This window comes from Mizuhopecten yessoensis, unplaced genomic scaffold (genome assembly GCF_002113885.1).
Source record: "Mizuhopecten yessoensis strain PY_sf001 unplaced genomic scaffold, ASM211388v2 scaffold5737, whole genome shotgun sequence".
NCBI lineage: Eukaryota > Metazoa > Mollusca > Bivalvia > Pectinida > Pectinidae > Mizuhopecten > Mizuhopecten yessoensis.
Window position 1 is genome coordinate 414456 of NW_018406198.1, and position 23038 is coordinate 437493.

Below are 23038 nucleotides of genomic sequence, written 5' to 3' on the forward strand. Positions count from 1 at the left end.
ACTATACATGTGTACATGTACCTAGACTATACATGTGTACATGTACCAAGGCTATACATGTGTACATGTACCCAGGATATACATGTCTACATGTACCTAGGCTATACATGTGTACATGTACCTAGGATATACATGTGTACAGGTACCTAGGCTATACATGTGAACATGTACCTTGGCTATGCATGTATACATGTAACTAGCTTATACATGTGTACATGTACCTAGCTTATTCATGTGTACATGTACCTATGATATACATGTGTACATGTACCTAGGCTATACATGTGTACATGTACCTAGGCTATACATTTGTACATGTACCTAGTCTATACATGTGTACATGTACCTAGGCTATACATGTGTACATGTACCTAGCTTATACATGTGTACATGTACCTAGGCTATACATGTGTACATGTACCTAAGCTATACATGTGTATGTGTACCTAGGCTATACATGGGTACATGTACCTAGGAAATACATGTGTACATGTACTTAGACTATACATGTGTACATGTACCTAGGCTATACATGTATACATGTACCTAGACTATAAATTACAAGTCTACAACCATGTGCACACATGTGTACATGTACCTAGACTATAAATTACAAGTCTACAACCACGTGCACACATGTGTACATGTACCTAGACTATAAATTACAAGTCTACAACCACGTGCACACATGTGTACATGTACCTAGGCTATAAATTACAAGTCTACAACCAAGTGTACACATGTGTACATGTACCTAGGCTATACATGTATATAAGAACAACATGCATTATATACACAACATGTACAGTGACTAGGTAGTATATCACAGCTGGTAGGTATATATACCTATCTAGCAGCTGCAACAAATGCAAGCCACCAACATGTACACTTTGCTGTCTCTTGAAAATGCATCCCATTCACTACGATACCTACTTGACCTGTGAGAGTAATGTATTTGACTCCAAAATGAGCTTTTATTTTACTATTGGGTTTGAAATGCAAGCTTATTTGAGTCAAATAAGATTGACCTGTTTTGACCCACCTACTTTAAAGAAAAAAGTAAAGTTTTGACTTCTAAAACTATTTCAACTAATTCAACCCTGAACACACATTTGAACTCTTCAATTCAACGGTTGGAATAGTTCATTATGAAATTTCAGGGGTGAATGAGTTAAGTCCTGGGTCAGCTGAAGTTCTAGATCTGACTTCTTTATGTTGTTTATGTACCATGTGTCTTTTGTCAGAAAAATGTGAGGTACTAATTAAAGTAAGCAAAATGTGATATGAATATATAAATCAGCACACTTTTTTTTCTGTGAAAACCAAAAACGTCTGACAATATCATATTTTTTAAATTTTACATATACAATACATATGTACATTTGTTATGATATGAATCCCCTGTTGTTATTTAGAACACAATTAGAAATATCAGGCTCACCGAAGTCTCTTTCAGTCTGTTGCTTGCTCTATTTATAGGGCCACTGTATAATCAATGTTGCATTGCATAAAAGTTTTTCTAGTTAAAGGGGCTGGTCGGGGAAAAAATTACAAAATAAATGGGTCTAAATGCATTCTCTGGCCTTCCAAAAGTTATACCACGGCAATATGATGGTCGAGTTCTGCTTGCAATGTCCAGTTTTGACCACTGAAATCTCGGGGAAGCCCTGCGTAAATTTAGCGCAGATCTATTTATATATGTCACGTGGTTGTTTTGAAAGTGAGGCAGTTAAGATAACAACAATAGCAGGCCGTCATGTGCCATGTCAGACTCAACTAGCGGACAAGACAGCAATACTATACGTAAGATGCAAGTGTAGTATTCCTACCTATATGTTGTTGTTAAATATAACGATATTGATACCTCGTGCCTGTCATGACTTTTGCATGCATCTTTTTCTTTCGCCGCGATGTTTACATTTGGCCTTGTTGATGACGCGCCTGCGGTAAAATTACATCATTGATCTTGGTCAATTGATAGTTTTAGACTGTCAGGTGACGATTTAGGATTTCTTTAATAAAATTATAATTTTAACTCTTAGGGAGTGAATTTCAGCAAAATTTGTATCGGTATATTTCATAAGAAGGTATTTTAAACATGTGTATGCCATTTTAGCAAATATGACATTTTCCCCCCGACCAGCCCCTTTAAACCTGGAGTACATACATGTACAGATAATTGTTTATGTGTGATAGATCAAGTTATAATGTTAACAGGAAACAATAAACTAATCACTATTTACATGTAGAAGTTTGTGATTCAAAAAAACATATTAACCAGAACGTGACATTATACAGTAAATTGAGTAATATGACACCAGTTGAAACCTGACTACTTGGTTACATACAATGTAGTTCAATTATCATTATATGTACATATACGGAACACAGTGATAGTGATTTGAGGTTTTGGTGTGACTGTCCAGGTAGATGACAGTTATACTCTTCAAGAATAAAAACTTGTAAACCTTAATTAATGTGTCAAATTTAAGATATCTGTTAGAATGTTATGTTGGGTACCTTTACTCATTCAATTCTGAAGTTTCATAACAAACTATTCCATCCTTTGAGTTGGAAGAGTTCAAATGTGGCTTCAGGGTTGAATGAGTTAAAAGCTTCCACATGGTATTTCATTGAGGTAGTTGTATAACCTCAGCATCAGATCTGCACTATCATAGGGAGGCAAATACTCCAACGGACCCTGTCTCCAACGTTAGCAGATATATGGAGGCATGTCCTGAAATATACCTGCTGTTAAACCTTTCACCACTGTGAACCACAATGGATGTATGGTAGAGTCCACTAAATTTACCTAGGGGTGAAAGGGTTAATAACGGTACATGTAGGACGCTAAATACTCTAAAACCAATCCGGTCCATATTCCGGAGATATTTCAACCCTGCAATACATCTGACATGTTCAGAAAAACAAGTTTTCTCTTTATGTCATGCTCCGGTTAATAACATGTTTTCCTCTGACAAATGAGAAGTGATATTAAGCTAATAGAAAATTGTATCAATAATCATGTTTACAGTCTTATTTCGGTACCAGTACATCCAGTTCAATACACTTTTACATGTGATATCTGTATAATATCCGCAGATGAACACCTACCAGGTACATTTAATATACCGGTATATACATCTTATTCTCAAATTGTCTATTTCCAACATACACAATATATACCACCATGTTTGAAAGGTTTTGCAATGAATATATTCTAAATATACACGTATTATGTCCTGCACTACTTGTGTGTTATGCCAAATTAAATAACCAAAATAATTTGCGATGTTGTAGAAGATGGCGTTAGAAGGCGTACAGCTGAAGGCCACCAAGGAAGTGGAGGACTTTGACATTGATGACATCGACAAAATCCTGTCACAGCTGACCGCAGAGGAGATTGATGAGCTAAATGGCGACTTCGACCCTGATGTAAGTTATGGTTGATCATGTGACATTGGCCTTGTGATCATGTGACATTGGCCTTATGATCATGTGACATTGGCTTTGTGATCATGTGACCTTGGCCCTACGATCATGTGACCTTTTAATTAGCTTTGTGATCATGTGACCTTGGCTTTGTGATCAAGTGACCTTGGCCTTGTGATCATTGTCCTCCCCTTTATACTTGTACAGAAGTATCAGAACAATACTCTAATGGTGGAAATCTTTACTTATAATTAAAGCACCTGAACATATTGACAATGAGGATAAAAACAAATTTAGAGATTATATACTTAAAATTGATCTCAATCTCTATCATTGACACATCAGTTATACATAAACACATTGATCACAACATTGACACATTGTTAATGATATTGAAACTGTATATATGACATTGACACACTGCTCACAACATTTACATACTGCTCACAGCATTTACATACTGCTCATGACATTGACACACTGTTCATGACATTGACACACATATCACAACATTGGCACACTGATCACGACATTGGCACACTGATCACGACATTGACACACTGATCAGGTCATTGACACACTGATCACGACATTTACATACTGCTCATGACATTGACACACTGTTCATGACATTGACACACATATCACAACATTGGCACACTGATCACGACATTGACACACTGATCAGGTCATTGACACACTGATCACGACATTTACATACTGCTCATGACATTGACACACTGCTCACAACATTTACATACTGCTCACAACATTTACATACTGCTCACAACATTGACACACTGCTTATGACATTGACACACGTATCACAACATTGGCACACTGATCACAACATTGACACACTGATCACGACATTTACATACTGCTTATGACATTGACACACATATCACAACATTGGTACACTGATCACGACATTGACACACTGATCACGACATTTACATACTGCTTATGACATTGACACACTGTTCATGACATTGGCACACTGATCTTTAAATTGACACACTGATCATGATATTGACACACTGATCATGATATTGACACACTGTTCATGACATTGACACACTGTTCATGACATTAACACACTGCTCATGACATTGACATTTTGTTCACGACATTGACACACTGTTCATAACATTTACACACTGTTCACAGCATTGACAAATAAAAATAATTTCTCAACAGAGCAATTGATTGGATACTTATAGAATTAAATTTGGTGTGACAGGTGTGGTCGTAGTTTTTTGGAAGGATTTATTATTTAGACAGAGAAATCCGCTTACACTGGCCATGAACTAGTTTGTAGGTTAAAAACAACTACATGTTAGTTAACATTGATGACAGCAATAATAATGACTGTTGTGTGGACCACTATGCCGAAGCTCGTTCTAATTATAGAACTCGTTCCTGCCGCCGAGTCAGCGTATGAAGCCTCAGACCTCGAAGGATCCCACCGGTCCGTACAAACGGGAAAAGCTGCTCGCCTTCTTGGAGAAAAAAGCTAAGAACGAGAAAGACTGGGAACAGATGAAACCATACGTCAAGGAGACAAAAGGTCAGTCAGTGTTACAGGGAGATAACTCTCAAAATACCAACAGTTTGGAGATAATGTATACAGGAAACATACTTTATGTCCAGGAAAAAAACCATTTTAAGTTATCCCAACAAAAAGAAATATGGTATACCAGGAAATTTTTGCTGCAGTTAAATTTTCATCTTTTCACCCTCCTTAGATAGGGCAAATTTATCAATACAGCAAACAACATGATATGCAAAATAATAAAACATGAAGGTCAAATCTGATATGGGGTGAAAATGGATTTTACCATTGAATGGTAACAATTGGACTGGGCAAAAATGTCTCGGGTATACAGTCATTACTCCTATGTCTCACAGGCAAAATTATCCGTCTGGGCTTTATTATTATCGGTTTTAAGGGAAAACCCAAGTTATTAACTCATTCACCCCTGAAATTTCATAATGAACTATTCCAACCTTTGAATTAAGTTAAGATAACGGTATCTTAGTGTTACAAGTGGAACTTTAAGAGCTGAACTTTGTGTTACAGGGAAAGTATACGAGCGTAAAGAGGAACCAAAGGCAGCTATACACGAGGACGAGACGGTACAGACCGAGTGGGACGACATCTTATCTGAGGCTACAGAGGAGGAGCTCGTCGACCTCGCTGGTAACCTCTCTCACAAGTCACACGACTTCTACTCTAACTTGAGGCCGGTGATCAAAACATTTGGTCACTACATATAGACGATATAGACGATCATTTACAAAGTTAATTACTAAAGACAGGCAGTGGTCACTATATACAGGTGGTCACTATAGACAGGTAGTCACTACATATAGATGATCATTTACAAAGTTAGTTACTAAAGACAGGCAGTGGTCACTATATACAGGTGGTCAGTATAGACAGCAGTCACTACAAATAGACGATCATTTACAAAGTTAATTACTAAAGACAGGCAGTGGTCACTATATACAGGTGGTCAGTATAGACAGGCAGTCACTACATTTAGACGATCATTTACAAAGTTAATTACTAAAGACAGGCAGTGGTCAATATAGACAGGCAGTCACTACATAAAGACGATCATTTACAAAGTTAGTTACTAAAGACAGGCAGTGGTCACTATATACAGGTGGTCAATATAGACAGGCAGTCACTACATAAAGACGATCATTTACAAAGTTAGTTACTAAAGACAGGCAGTGGTCACTATATACAGGTGGTCAATATAGACAGGCAGTCACTACATAAAGACGATCATTTACAAAGTTAGTTACTAAAGACAGGCAGTGGTCACTATATACAGGTGGTCAATATAGACAGGCAGTCACTACATATAGACGATCATTTACAAAGTTAGTTACTAAAGACAGGCAGTGGTCACTATATACAGGTGGTCAGTATAGACAGGCAGTCACTACATATAGACGATCATTTACAAAGTTAATTACTAAAGACAGGCAGTGGTCACTATATACAGGTGGTCAGTATAGACAGGCAGTCACTACATTTAGACGATCATTTACAAAGTTAATTACTAAAGACAGGCAGTGGTCAATATAGACAGGCAGTCACTACATAAAGACGATCATTTACAAAGTTAGTTACTAAAGACAGGCAGTGGTCACTATATACAGGTGGTCAATATAGACAGGCAGTCACTACATAAAGACGATCATTTACAAAGTTAGTTACTAAAGACAGGCAGTGGTCACTATATACAGGTGGTCAATATAGACAGGCAGTCACTACATAAAGACGATCATTTACAAAGTTAGTTACTAAAGACAGGCAGTGGTCACTATATACAGGTGGTCAATATAGACAGGCAGTCACTACATAAAGACGATCATTTACAAAGTTAGTTACTAAAGACAGGCAGTGGTCACTATATACAGGTGGTCAATATAGACAGGCAGTCACTACATAAAGACGATCATTTACAAAGTTAGTTACTAAAGACAGGCAGTGGTCACTATATACAGGTGGTCAATATAGACAGGCAGTCACTACATAAAGACGATCATTTACAAAGTTAATTACTAAAGACAGGCAGTGGTCACTATAGACAGGTGGTCAATACAGACAGGCAGTCACTACATAATGACGATCATTTACAAAGTAGTTACTAAAGACAGGCAGTGGTCACTATATACAGGTGGTCACTATAGACAGGCAGTCACTACATATAGACGATCATTTACAAAGTTAGTTACTTAAGACAGGCAGTGGTCACTATAGACAGGTGGTCAGTATAGACAGGCAGTCACTACATATAGATGATCATTTACAAAGTTAGTTACTAAAGACAGGCAGTGGTCACTGTATATAGGTGGTCAGTATAGACAGGCAGTCACTATATACAGGTGGTCACTATACACATGTGGTCACTTTATATAGATGATCATTTGGAAAGGCAATCACTAATGACAGGCAGTGGTCACTGTATACAGGTGGTCACTTTAGATAGATGATCATTAATAATCAACAGGTGCTTATAGAGAAGTGGGGACTTATATTAATTATATGCAATCAAAATAGGCAAGTAATAAGAGGAATAACTATATGTAAGTCATCACTTCAGACAGGGGATTAATACAAACAGGTGGTCACTAAAGTCATCACTTCAGACAGGGGATTAATACAAACAGGGGGTCACTAAAGTCATCACTTCAGACAGGGGATTAATACAACCAGGTGGTCACTTAAGTCATCACTTCAGACAGGGGATTAATACAAACAGGGGGTCACTAAAGTCATCACTTCAGATCGGGGATTAATACAAACAGGTGGTCACTATAGTCATCGCTTCAGACAGGGGATTAATACAAACAGGTGGTCACTTAAGTCATCACTTCACACAGGGGATTAATACAGACAGGTGGTCACTAAAGTCATCACTTCAGACAGAGGATTAATACAAACAGGTGGTCACTAAAGTCATCTCTTCAGACAGGGGATTAATACAAACAGGTGGTCACTTAAGTCATCACTTCACACAGGGGATTAATACAGACAGGTGGTCACTAAAGTCATCACTTCAGACAGAGGATTAATACAAACAGGTGGTCACTAAAGTCATAACTTCAGACAGGGGATTAATACAAACAGGTGGTCACTTAAGTCATCACTTCACACAGGGGATTAATACAGACAGGTGGTCACTAAAGTCATCACTTCAGACAGAGGATTAATACAAACAGGTGGTCACTAAAGTCATCTCTTCAGACAGGGGATTAATACAAACAGGTGGTCACTAAAGTCATCACTTCCGACAGGGGATTAATACAAACAGGTGGTCACTTAAGTCATCACTTCAGACAGGGGATTAATTCAAACAGGTGGTCACTAAAGTCATCACTTCAGATCGGGGATTAATACAAACAGGTGGTCACTATAGTCATCGCTTCAGACAGGGGATTAATACAAACAGGAGGTCACTAAAGTCATCGCTTCAGACAGGGGATTAATACAAACAGGTGGTCACTTAAGTCATCACTTCACACAGGGGATTAATACAGACAGGTGGTCACTAAAGTCATCACTTCAGACAGAGGATTAATACAAACAGGTGGTCACTAAAGTCATCCCTTCAGACCGGGGATTAATACAAACAGGTGGTCACTTAAGTCATCACTTCACACAGGGGATTAATACAGACAGGTGGTCACTAAAGTCATCACTTCAGACAGAGGATTAATACAAACAGGTGGTCACTAAAGTCATCACTTCCGACAGGGGATTAATACAAACAGGTGGTCACTTAAGTCATCACTTCAGACAGGGGATTAATACAAACAGGAGGTCACTAAAGTCATCGCTTCAGACAGGGGATTAATACAAACAGGTGGTGACTTAAGAAAGATTGTTGATAATGAACAGTTCATCAGTATAGAAAGGTCTTCATCTAGACAAGTGCTCAATAAAAACAAAAACTATAAACAGATGATCATTTAAGACAAATGGTTATTGTAGACAGATGGTCACTATAGGCAGGTGATCATTATTTACAAGTGATGAAGATACAGAGGTAGTTGTTTGGACAGATTTTACTTTATCTTGTCTTGTGTTACAGCTGTGTTGGGATTCCACGGCATGTTGAACCAGACACAGTACTACGCCTCCCTGGAGAGTGAGGATATTTCACACACAGGCAGCTTCTCAGGTAAATATCACAACATTCCACTTTTGTTTTACAGGTGTGTAGAAAAGAAAAGAATATTTTGTTTTTTTGTCACCAAATTTAGGGATATGTACATGTATGTGTCCTTACTATGACACGTTTTATGTATTCTCAGACTAATATTTGGAATTTGTTTTACAAGTATATAGATACAATATATATTCAAAATACACTTTCTTGAAACTACAATTCAAGATAAAATTTTGCTACATAGAAGATTTCCCAACTTAAATGACCTGTCAGTAACTAGAACTAGTATTCCACAGGGTAAATGAGTTGATAACACTAGCTTGAAAGGTAAACACATGCTCATGCATCAGTATTGCACTCAGATAATTATGAACATGTAGATAATGTTATATAAGTTTTAAGCAAGATAGCTCCACACAAATCATGTGTAAGGTAGCATATAACCTTAACTCTAAAAAATAAAATGAAGGTAGAATATATAAATATGTTTAATTGTCAAAACAGCAAGAATCATTGCTGGATGCAGCTGTGGAAGATTTTGATATAAGATGAAGTTACTCAAAAAAGTACCATATGTCTTACAAGATCTGTTTATAATAAAAATAATAATATACAATATCTGTAAAGCGCTTTACAGTACAAAGTTATACAGTACATAGATATACAATTAATACAATTAGCAATACAATTTTTGAGTAATTCGCAGGAGCTGCCTTATCAGGCGCAAACTACTAGTCCTATGCCACCTGGCTAATATCTCCCTATGTGTATTTGCCAGCGTGTGCTGGAGATGTATTGTATTTATGAAGGACCCATCCTTTCTAAGTTGTGATCAGCTGCTGTAGAACTGTCATCAGAATATGTATTACAAGGCATGTGCCTGGATTGTGTATGGAAGTGTGGTTCATGACTAACAAGTGTTCTGCATGTTCTCCCTCGGACCAGGGAAACAATGGGGAGGGATAGGGCATGTTCTCCCTCGGACCAGGGAAACGATGGGGAGGGATAGGGCATGTTCTTCCCCGGGCCAGCGAAACAATGGGGAGGGATAGGGCATGTTCTCCCCCAGACCAGGGAAACAATGGGGAGGGGTAGGGCATGTTCTCCCCCGGGCCAGGGAGCCAATGGGGAGGGATAGGGCATGTTCTCCCCCGGGCCAGGGAGACGATGGGGAAGTATAGGGCATGTTCTCCCCCGGACCAGGGAAACAATGGGGAGGGATAGGGGATGTTCTCCCCCGGGCCAGGGAAACGATGTGTAGGTATAGGGCATGTTCTCCCCCAGACCAGGGAAGCAATGGGGAGGGATAGGGCATGTTCTCCCTCGGACCAGGGAAACAATGGGGAGGGATAGGGCATGTTCGCCCTCGGACCAGGTAAACGATGGGTAGGGATAGGGCATGTTCTTCCCCGGGCCAGCGAAACAATGGGGAGGGATAGGGCATGTTCTCACCTGGGCCAGGGAGTCAATGGGGAGGGATAGGGCATGTTCTCCCCCGGGCCAGGGAGACGATGGGGAAGTATAGGGCATGTTCTCCCCCGGACCAGGGAAACAATGGGTAGGGATAGGGCATGTTCTCCCCCAGACCAGGGAAACAATGGGGAGGGATAGGGCATGTTCTCCCCCAGACCAGGGAAACAATGGGGAGGGATAGGGCATGTTCTCCCCAGACCAGGGAAACGATTCGGAGGGAAAGGGGATGTTCTCCCCCGGGCTGGGAAAACAATGGGGAGGGATAGGGGATGTTGTCACAATAAAAGTCACACGGGTCTGTACTAGGTCACAGATATTTTCAAGTGTGACCTAGTCGGAGATATGTTTCAGTCAGTAAATGGGAAAGTTAATTTTATATGTTGCGTGTAGTATTTGGTATGTTTGTGTATAATGACGGTCGGAAGATTGGAAACAGATATTGTTTATGTGTGGCCCTTGGTATGTGTATAACAGCATGTGAACCTTGTGTTGACAGCGTCTCCAGGTAAGGATACAGACAGACATGTACAAGTTCTATATAAATGTTAGGCCAGCCTCAACTTAATATCTGTTTGCTGTGTGGGTCTCTATTCCGTCTTTCTGGGCCAGGGAGTTATCTGCTCTTGTGAGCAGGTATTGATTGTTACGTCATTTGTTTGCGAGAGTAACGTCATCAATTTTTGAGAAATCGACGTTATTTTCTCACACAAACCAATGACGGAACAATCAATACCTGCTCACAAGAGAAGATAACTCTGCAATACGCAAAGACGGAATACTACAAAGGTAAATCAGACCAGTGTCTTGCTAGGAAGGCTGGTACTGAATACTAAGAGATTGAATGAAAATGTGATGTAGCTCAAAACTATACGAGTTGTGTCATTGATAATGGTTATCTGAGATGTACAGCAAACAAATATTTTTCCATGGTTGGCCTTAGGACTGCTTCATTACAATCAGTCATTAACACTGCTTTATACAGGTAGTTCGCCCATAAAAGATTATTTTTTTAATTTGTGGGAAATATAACTTCTCATTATTAACATTTTACACACAACAATAAAAACATGTTAAAAAATGGTATAAAAAGGAATCAAGATTCCATATGAAGTTTTGATTTCAGCATTATTTATAATTATTTTTTGAAAAATTTCATGTAACCCTTTCATCCCTATGTAACTTTAGTTGACTCAACCATGCATTGACCTGGATGTGTCCATTGTGGTTTACAGAGGTCAATGGGTTAAGAGCAAACTGCCTTGTATTTGTGTAAGAATATGGTATGTTGTTTACATGAAGTGTTGTGTATGGCGTCATTGTGTTGTTTGATGTGACTAACCGATGCATTGTTTTGTGTTTGCCTATCAGATGGCGGTAAGTAGCATATATACCTATGTTTATTTCTACTCTCAGTAACTACGACCATAGGTCACTCAATTTCTGAGGACACATGTACTGAGACTGCATAGTCTGTTGCGACTCGATTTGGGGATGGTGAAATCTAACGAGGTTCAGCCAGTACATGTGTCCTCAACTTGAATCGATTAAACTTTCTACACCAAAGTTTAAAGCTTTAAATGTTCTGCCAAACCCTCTATAGCTTCTGACTCACCCTGCCTGATGTTAAATAGTTGTCAGTATCTAACATGTAAGTCATAACTACTGCTAAAACAACATTAACACAACCTGTGTCTGTAAAACACTGTCACTTATAATGTGCCTAAAAGCCAGTGCAAGATCTTTTTGAAAAATATCTTTTCAGATTGTTTAACCAATTCTTGATGAAGAATTTGAGATTTTACCTGGAACACATATATATATATACCCCTAGCTGTTTTTATCAGTCTAAATTTTTCAATTTAAAATGAAGAAATTTACCAAATTTGACTATAAGTTTGCACAAAATTTATTTAGATTAACTCTGATTGTATATAAAATCACTGATAAACATTATCAATGGACCAAAAGTCAGTAATAGACAACATTTTTTTTTTCAATAATCATAATTGTTTAAAGATCACATCATTCCATTTTAGGTGTCAAGTGCTTATTTGCATAAAATTAAGATATTAGGTTTGAATGTTCTGATATAACTATGAGTCATTCAAGGATGTCATTTGGCAATTTAAGAAAAAATTGTATTGTACATGTTCACTTATAATATTATACAATATTAACATACTGACATAAGTCTTCACTCCGTCGCCTGCCCTCAGCTTCAATCTTTCTCAGTTTATTTCACAGGTTATGCATGCAGCACACTTCGTATATTTGTTTCCTAAAACTTTGGCCAGTATTCACAAAAAAACCATTATCATATTCAAGCATGAATTCTGTGTTCAAACTAGCTTCCTTGTAACTCGCTAAAATTAATGTGACATGGTTAAAAACTAAAATATTAACATTTAAAAACAGCATTGGGCTTCATATTTCTTTAATATTACTCCAAATTGTTAACAAATATGAATTTTTATCCATTTATCAGTGGAACAAAAAATAACTCTAGGGCAAAGTACAAGAGTTTGAGCTTAGAACTGTTTCATGGAAACAAGCCCAGGTCGTCAAGTGCCTATTCAATAAACACTACCACCTACGTATACCTCCCCCTTTACCTTTCTATCATCTTACACAAAAATATGCAGGTACTGTATACAGGGAAATTTTAGCTCAGTCAAACTTCCCTTTTTGCCTAAGAAATCAATTTTCGACCTGTGTTAATTTCGCCTTTCACAATTAATTATCATATTGGTTAGGCTGATTACTTGTATTCGCTGTAATGATAAATTTGTCCTCAGTATGGAGGACGAAAAAAGGTGAAAATTAATTTGCAGCGAAAAATTTCCCGGAATACAGTAATAATTACATTCACAGTATACGTACCTTCACTTAAGTATATATATTTGTATCATATACTAATCACTCTACAGTGTACAATAACACCATCCCATCAGATTGTGTAACATCCATAGTGATGTCACAAGCAACAATATAAAGGCAAAATTTGTCAGGTTTTAATTTGAATATTCAACAAAGTAAAATTGTGTGAAATCAGTAGTTTTCCATATTCAAAATATAGACCATCTTATTACTTGATCCAAATCCATGAGACTTCATGAACCTTGCCAGATGTATTATAATGAAATCTGGTTTGAGATATTTTAGTGTAAAAAATATCCTCAGCATGTTTCCAGAGCTATCTCAACTATTAAGTGGTACATATATGTATATACTTGGTACCTTATGGTTTTGCATGTCAGTGATTTGGTGGAAGGAACAGATATCTTTTCTTTCAGCTTAGAAAAAAGTATTCAATGAAAACCTAAACATACACATGTAAATAAAGTATATGTGTTCAGAAACAAAATCAACTGACTAAGAGCGGTTTTGTTTACCAGATAAAAAATTGACTTTGTACTTCAATCTTTAGATTTACTAAAACAAAATTGCAATCAAGTTATAGATGATGCAAATAATTTATTTAAAATTTGTATTCACTAAAATATCATTAAATGATCAAATTGATTTATTTTAAATATAAAATCAATCTCTAATTTTAACAGTTGAGAAATTGTTTTAACTGGTTGTAAAATAGAGCAATTGTACATAAGGTAATCACCTTTGACCTCGATGTACAGGGTCCTACTCTCTCATCAGATGTGAAGCAATATTGGGTAACCTATCAGTCCCACTGCTGCCCTGCCCACCAACAAGAGGGATAATTATAAGTTAAAAAAACTTGTTTTATACGAGTTGAACAAATAAAGTGGATACGTAAAAGTCAATATTAGCTGTAAAGTTTATTTTCACAAAATATGAGTAATTTGCAGTACTTGAGGGGAGGGGAGGGGGGGTGCACTATTCTGTACAACACTTGCAATAGGGTAGTGTGTATAATACACCCCTAATAACCGTTGTTTAAGGCTTAACTTGAATATATTTTTCATGTTATGGAGATAAAACACAAAAAAACGGAGTGTACTCTAAATAAACTGTGCAGCGGTTTATGATGAGAGTACACTCCGGTTTTTTGTGTTAATCCTTATAATTTAATCTACTATATACACAATCCCTGTGGAAATCCACTTTTATTGATGGACTCTTTTCTCTTAGAAATTATTGCGCCGCTGTATCAACCAATCAAAAACGACGTTACAAATGGCGACGTTATATTTTTTCCTTATGGGATGGAAATGCTTGTTACAAGCAAGATTAAATTATTAGGGGTAGTGTGAATACTACACCCCTAATAACCGTTGTTAGGTGTTAACATTGTATTATTTGCTGCCATAAGAGTATCAGTATGTTGTGTTTATGTATTTATATGACTTGACATGCATTTGTTTTATCATGGGTAATGTCCCCTGATGGTGTTACATGTAGAATGATTAATATGCCTTGTTTGTAATTTAGTTATGTCCCTTGAGTATGTTTGAATGATGACTTGTCGCCCCTAATTACCTTTTGAATGGTGAGTTATGTCCCCTTGGTAATGATTAGTTGATGTGTTATGTCCCTTACTTTTGATTAATTGAGGTATATGTCCTGAGGATTATATATAGCGGTCAGTTACTTCCTTTTACTTTGATGATGATAACTGATGAGTTATGTCCCCTTGATGATGAGAACTGATGAGTTATGTCCCCTGACAGGTCATGCCAAGGCACAGGCGCTTAAGATGGTGCCTGCTGAGCCCCCTAACAATACTGACGTGGAGGAGAGTATAAAACAGATAAAGGCCAACGACGCCAAGCTCAAAACACTGAACCTGAATAACATCAAGGTAAACCACGAGCATGCTGTTCATTGTTGATGCCATTTTACATTGAAGCAATAAAATTGCAGCAAGGGACCCTTCACATATCAAAGTCTTATGTTTTGCATAGTAAAACACATCGTGATGAATTCTAGGCGACATGAAGATCAGCTCGCTATAAGCCTAATTAGTATAAGAGTTGAATGTCTTTGAGACGATACTTTGTCCGAGGACACAGACTTGACATCATTATAAGCAAGCTTTCTCAATAAGTGGGAATGAGAATGTGTCAGACCTAATTTTAAGGAATGCTACAGTGCCTTACTGTCTGTCTGTTTGAAAATACCTTGATTTCGGAACAAATGATTTGACGACAGCAGTTGCTGAAATAAATATTGATGTCGTCTTAGAAGTATCTTGTACCCTTTTGAAAAAAATTGCTGCATACAAGAATTATAAAACCGAGTTGAAAAAAAAAGTGTTAACTCATTCACCCCTGAAATTTCTTAATGAACAATTCCAACCTTTGAATTAGAGGTCAAATGTGTCTTCAGGGGTGAATGAGTTAACTTTGCATGGCAATACATGACAAACTATGAGTAAAGCGTACCATTCCACCCGATCGATAAGCATGTTTCCTTAAAGAGTTACATAGTGTTCCTTTACAATGTGAATAGTAATACGTGTTCTTACTTAGTATGTTTAAAAACCTTTGAAAAGGCTAGCGTTAATTCACTACTGATATGATTTCATTTCAGAATATTTCAAACGAGCGTCAAACTGAGATTGTAGAGGGACTTAAAACCAACACCTGTCTGGAAACTCTAGAGATGGCCAACGTCGCAATGACGGACAAAGTCGCCTCCGTAAGTTTACCTGACTGATCACTTGAAATCATCCGAAAGTAAAGCAAATATAAACCTGTGAAAACTTAAATTACAAATTAGTCTACAATTACTAGCTGCACATGGAGGTCTAAATACAATTGAGCAGCACAGTAAAAATGACAGCACCACAACTTAGTTAGGTCATATTAGAAGGCACAGTAGTCTATTGGTAGGACGCCAGGCTCGTGACCGAAGGGTTGCAGGTTCGAGTCTCCTTACGGCACTGTGTTGTATCTTTGAACAACATACTTTACTCTGCTTGTTTCAGTCTACTCAGCTGTAAATGAGTATGTGGTTGGACAGTGCTGGAACTGTCTAATGTTAGCTGTGAGAGCCGAAATGGCAGCTCCAGCTGTATGCTCCCCAGGGAGTTGAGAAAGATATTGGCTGGTTGCAAAGGCTCTATAACCACAGATGACAATTTTTAGCTTACCTGGCCCGTGGTACGGCGTGCGTCGTCCGGCCGGATTTACTTTAAAACAACTTCTTCTCAATAACCAAAAGGCCTAGGGTGATGATATTTGGCCAGTAGCATGCTGGGATGAAGGTCTACCAAGTTTGTTCAAATGAATGACCTAGACCCACTTTCAAGGTCACAGGGGTCAAATGGAGTAAAATCTTCAAACCACTTCTTCTCAATAACCAAAAGGCCCAGGGAACTGAAATTGGGCCTGTAGCATGCTGGGATGAAGGACTACCAAGGTTGTTCAAATGAATGACCTTGACCCACTTTCAACCTAATGTCCTTGTTCAAAATTCAAGGTCACAGGCGTCATATGTTTAAATCTTTTAATAGGTTCTTATGAATCGAACACTGGTATTCTGCCTGTAGCTGTATTTGAGTCCACTTTTAATATTACAAGTGTGAGATTAATACCAGGTGAGCGATGCAGGCCCATTGGGCCTCTTGTTGAAATGCTTTGAGAAGACCTACGAACTAGGTTGTCATAAAGCTTTATATAAGAACCTCGAATTATCATTAAGTAGTACTATTATAAAATCATAAATAACACTGGTATAATGTAGTACTGTTTATCTATTGTACAGGTTATCCCTGATGTACTCAAAGCCAACAAGACACTCAAGGTGCTGAGTCTGGAGTCAAACTTCATCAGCGGCGAAACGTTGGTAGAGATAGTTAAGGCCATTAACGAGAACCAGGTACTGCAGGAACTCCGGTTTGCTAACCAGGTAAGTGGTTGTAACTCAGGTTTGCTAACTAGGTAAGAATTAAAACAAGATGCTTAAAATGAATACTTCTAACAATTAATGGAACTTATAAGTATGAGTGATGAATTATCAAGTCATCATGTGGTACAGTAGATAGGAAATTGTCATCAGGTTTACCTAGGATATAGTAAGTGTATATGTGGTACAGTAGATAGGAAATTGTCATCAGGTTTACCTAGGATATAGTAAGTGTATATGTGGTACAGTAGATAGGAAATTGTCATCAGGTTTACCTAGGATATAGTAAGTGTATATGTGGTACAGTAGATAGGAAATTGTCATCAGGTTTACCTAGGATATAGTAAGTGTATATGTGGTACAGTAGATAGGAAATTGTCATCAGGTTTACCTAGGATATAGTAAGTGTATATGTGGTACAGTAGATAGGAAATTGTCATCAGGTTTACCTAGGATATAGTAAGTGTATATGTGGTACAGTAGATAGGAAATTGTCATCAGGTTTACCTAGGATATAGTAAGTGTATATGTGGTACAGTAGATAGGAAATTGTCATCAGGTTTACCTAGGATATAGTAAGTGTATATGTGGTACAGTAGATAGGAAATTGTCATCAGGTTTACCTAGGATATAGTAAGTGTATATGTGGTACAGTAGATAGGAAATTGTCATCAGGTTTACCTAGGATATAGTAAGTGTATATGTGGTACAGTAGATAGGAAATTGTCATCAGGTTTACCTAGGATATAGTAAGTGTATATGTGGTACAGTAGATTGGAAATTTTTACTGGGTGGGAACGCTTGCATTTCTTGTATTGATTATATCCCCATCATGGCATGCGAATATGAATTTACAGGTTATATATATTATAGATCAAAAAAATATATTTCAGGCATTACAGACATTACAGCACCACAATCAATTAAAGTGTCACAAAGCAAACAACTCCCACCTCGCCTAGATTATAGTATATACTTTCTGTAGCTCAATTTGACGTAAAGATTAACTAGGAGTGAAATATTTTGTGGCTAATTAAACCTGTCAATACTAATTAGGAAAGTCAGAAATACTGTATAGATCAATTTCAATTAGTGTAGTGTTGATATCTGGTTACATGTTTGTTCAGAATTGCATCCTTTATATGTGACAGAACGGTAATGTTGAATCCTTGACATGTATTTCATTACACAGAAACCGGAGGCACTTGGAAACAAGGTGGAGATGAAACTGCTGAAGCTGATCGAGGCCAACACTTCCCTACTTAGGTTTGGTATTCATTTTGAATTCCCTGAACCCAGGGTCCGCATCCACGACAAAATCCAAAACAACAACGACCTGTGTAAGTACTCAACAGATCCGAGAAAACGGTAGAAATAGGTCACGATGACCTTTATGAAAACATACACATGTAAAAGACTAAATTAGGATATTAAGAATTTTTTGGAGAATTTATTTTGATATTTCTGTATGTGTTATTCCCTGCTAAGTTAGTTGGCTGGGGATATAAAAATGGGGTCTGTGTGTGCGTCCGTCCATGGTTACGTCCATACACCTGGTTACGTCCATACACCTGGTTACGTCCATACACGTCCATACACCTGGTTACGTCCATACACCTGGTTACGTCCATACACCTGGTTACGTCCATACACCTGGTTACGTCCATACACCTGGTTACGTCCATACACCTGGTTACGTCCATACACCTGGTTACGTCCATACACCTGGTTACGTCCATACACCTGGTTACGTCCATACACCTGGTTACGTCCATACACCTGGTTACGTCCATACACCTGGTTACGTCCATACACGTCCATACACCTGGTTACGTCCATACACGTCCATACACCTGGTTACGTCCACACACCTGGTTACGTCCATACACCTGGTTACGTCCATACACCTGGTTACGTCCATACACCTGGTTACAAAGTATTGCTCTCATCTATATCATGCCTACTACAAGACTAGTGCTATGTTGATTATACTCGCATCTATTGTGTATCTACTGAATACATATTGTGGATGCTGGTTTTGACCTATATTTTACGCTCGATGACTTTTTCGCTGCGAGCGGGGGATATCGACGACAGTGTATTCTTCTTGTCTTGATTATCGATGAATGATGTTTCCGTGTTTTCTATTTTGCAGTGAGGAAAAAACGGTTAGAAGATGGCAGCAAATCACAATCCTAGGCTTATGTAAACTATGCTGTGATTGGATGGTGACCGACCTTCGCAATCCTAGGAATCTCGTGACGAAAGACATAGACATGTTAGAACTATTACAATTAAGTAAAACTTTCCCATCGGAAGAAGGAGAGTGTCTCTGTGCCATTTGGGAAGACCAGTCCCATCTATAAACATCGCCGGACATCCTAATCCTTGGTCAGGGTCTGTATGGGACGTCCCAGACCAGGAGCAAAACAGTACATACCCCTGTCCTGTCCAAATGTCCCATGGCTTGTACAAACCCAGTGGGTGGGACATCCTTCGAGAAATTTTATGCTCCAAACCCTTGAAGTGGGACATCCTTGCTCTTGGCAGACCTCTCGTGGATCTGGGAAGTAGTTTTATCCATGAGGGGGGACATTCTTGTAATGTGATACTCAAATGACTGAATCTACAAAACCTCTCTCATCACTTACATTAGTACCCAAACTGGCTCATCATCACAGCAATCGACTCTGCTTGGTCAGAATTGTGGTCTAATATTATAAGTAGGGCTGCAACGACACGATCCGTATCGCAATACTGTGGTCACGATACTGTGGTCACGTTACATATATTAACAGTAGAAGCAATGAGAAAAGATATATATTGCAAATTTTTAATGGTAACATTACAATTGGAAATTGACTTGGTCCAAAATGGGCATGACTTTTCACACAATTAACGCCTTCGGAGGTGCATACCAAACTGGAGCTGTCTCTCGCCATGTTTGAACTGATATGAGAAGACTTAATTCAGAAACGACAAACTCTGTAAAATATTGTTATATATCGTTGCAGCCCTACTATTAAGCTATTGACCTACATAACACAGCTTATGTTGTGTGCTTTGTCAGGTTATAGGCTGGAGATGTTGACTCTATAGAAACACAGACTGTAGATGGCCTGAAACATAATATCTGCTTTGTGGCTCAATGTTGTGGGTCGCAGAGCTTTCAAACCTGCTCTGTAAACATAGTAAGCTGTGGAGCTGTTAGGCAGTAATACAAACTTACTATATTGGCTTCTCATAAAAGATTATATAGCAAAACATTAAGGAGAGGTTTAATAATTGTATAATGTTACGATAGAACTATTTGAGAAGCAGTGTCTTACTGAACCTACATTTGTACTTGTTTATATAATGATGAAATCATGTGATATGTAATCTTAATATGCTAGTGTAATTTATAGATAACTAGTGGATAATTAGTGAATGAAATATTCATGTATTTTTTAACTAATGAACAGTTAATCGATGCTCAATACTTGTCAAGTCACAATTGGAGACATCCGGTTTAAGTTGGCTGGATGGTTTCTATGTTAGAGTTACCCAGACCTCCCCAAGCTGCCGTTATTGTGAGGTGTTTCCTGTGAATTTTTAGTTGATCTATGGATAATAGTTTTGTTTTAAAAATATGAGAGAGAAAGTGAACGGATTTCCTATTAAGTGTGAGAGTGAGAGAATAGCGTAAAACGTGAGAGTTGGTGCACAAAAGACATGAAAGTGATAGAGAAAGATTGTCTGGAACGGAGAGCGAATATGTGCACCTTTAGCTGCTGTCCACATACCAGTCGACCAATCAGGGGAGACAACCCCTTATCAGGGGAGACCACCCTGATTTTAAGGAGGAAACTCCTGATCAGGGGGGGTTACCCTTTATCAGGGGATGTTGACCCTATCAGGGAAGACAACCTACTGCACGCTTGTCATTTGTTTTTAGCAATAATATCTATTGGTTGTTGAAGTATTACATTATGTGTTTTCTACTTAGAAAATTGTATTATTTCTTAAATTATTCCCCTTGTATTGAATTCTATAATGTATAACCTAGGTGATGATTTATATATTAATAACACTTCTTTTTTTGTCGTATGAAGCCAGCTATATATAAATATATCAGTGGTTTCTGGTTATCTGTAAATGTCCCCCAGTTTTTATGTAAACCATATATGGACCTAGCTCATTCTATTTCATCTACAGCAATAAACATACTGTAGTGGCCACAACTGACCTTATTACTGTCAGATAACACTTACTAAAAGACATTAACAGCCGTCTCAAGGCATAGTTCGATGGTCAGTCACTGGGAAGGTTTGTCATTTATTATCTTGCCAATGCTTGCTGGTCAGTTTCTACCAGATGTTTTCTGGTCAGTTTCTACCAAATGGTCAGTCTCTGGCCACTATTTGTTGGTCAGTCTTTGGCCACTGTTTAATGGTCAGTCACTGGCCACTATTTGTCAGTCCCTGGCCACAGATTTCCTGTCAGTCCCTGACAACTGTTTGCTGGTCAGTCTCTGGCCACCAATTGTTGGTCAGTCTTTGGCCACTGGTTACTGGCCAGTCTTTGGCCACTGTTTACTGGTCAGTCCCTGGCCACAGATGACCTGTCAGTGTCTGACCACCGTTCGATGCCTACCTGACTAGTCAGCCTAGCACTATATGTAGAGTGTCTATGCTACCCAAGGTGCTTGCCATGTTTTATCTGGAAGAGAAGTCAAAATCAACTTTATATCTCTAGCTTTGTCCCAATTTTCAAAAAGGGAAAAAATAATCGTGACTATTTCTAAAAAAAAATATAAGTTCAGTTTGAAATTTGAAATAATAATGAAAAAGTGCCATTTCTTAAAAATAACTGTAATTTGAAAGAATGTATAGTTTGAGTAATGATATAAAAAAAACTATTGATATGGTTGGTATTGATTATAAAAAAAAATACGCATTAAATTTCAGATATTGTTTCATAAATGTGGACAGAAATGTCATGTAGAAAGTATATTTAAACATGATCAAATAGCTGATGATAATGAAAATACAACAGACACTTTTGTTTTCTTTAGAGATATCGGGACATGAGCTGTTTTTAGCAAAATTGAAGAAGAATTCAGGTCCTTTATGAAATGTACTTAACACTTTATCTTTGAACTTTATCTCTATATTTATTTGCTTATTAAGCTTGTAAGATTTCTAGATGAAGATTTTTTTATAGCAGATCTGAGAACGCTTCATGTGACCTTTTACACTCGGATAGTTGTAGATCCCAGCACTCCTAGACCGGTACAGGCCGGCCGCAATAAAAACAAAACGTCAACTCCAGTGTCCTGTTGTTTGTTTGACTCCTTCCTCTCTATTATCCGAAGTAACCAATTATAACAAGGCTTAAGGTGAAGTCATTCTATTTTCTACAGGGAGTGGTTTGTTTGTGTTTTACGTCCTATTAACTGTTTAACAGCTTTGGTCATTTAAGGATGTGCCAGGTTTAGGTGGTGGAGAGAAGCCGGTGTTCCCGGAGAAAAACCACCGACCTACAGCCAGTACCTGGCGACTGCCTCACGTAGGTCTCGAACAAGCGATCCAGTTGTGGAGGGCTAGTGGTAGCAGAATGTCGGTCGCTTT

The 23038-nt window shown here is 38.0% G+C and overlaps 1 protein-coding gene across 4 annotated transcripts in view; it reads left to right on the top strand.

Moving 5' to 3' along the window:
- The window catches only part of LOC110451034 (tropomodulin-1-like), a 39179-nt gene extending 16446 nt beyond the window's left edge, over nucleotides 1–22733 (top strand). For 3 of the 4 annotated variants that reach the window (XM_021498872.1, XM_021498873.1, XM_021498874.1), the window contains exons 2-11: nucleotides 3301–3435; nucleotides 4846–5002; nucleotides 5516–5635; nucleotides 9048–9137; nucleotides 11967–11972; nucleotides 15248–15378; nucleotides 16110–16217; nucleotides 17286–17429; nucleotides 18619–18766; nucleotides 19582–22733. In XM_021498872.1, the coding sequence (XP_021354547.1) occupies nucleotides 3304–3435; nucleotides 4846–5002; nucleotides 5516–5635; nucleotides 9048–9137; nucleotides 11967–11972; nucleotides 15248–15378; nucleotides 16110–16217; nucleotides 17286–17429; nucleotides 18619–18766; nucleotides 19582–19625 (1080 nt within the window). In that variant the 5' untranslated portion in view covers nucleotides 3301–3303 and the 3' untranslated portion in view covers nucleotides 19626–22733. The remainder of the gene's footprint in view (nucleotides 1–3300; nucleotides 3436–4845; nucleotides 5003–5515; nucleotides 5636–9047; nucleotides 9138–11966; nucleotides 11973–15247; nucleotides 15379–16109; nucleotides 16218–17285; nucleotides 17430–18618; nucleotides 18767–19581) is intronic. The other variant, XM_021498875.1, reaches the window with a different exon arrangement.
- Nucleotides 22734–23038: the final 305 nt, after the last annotated feature.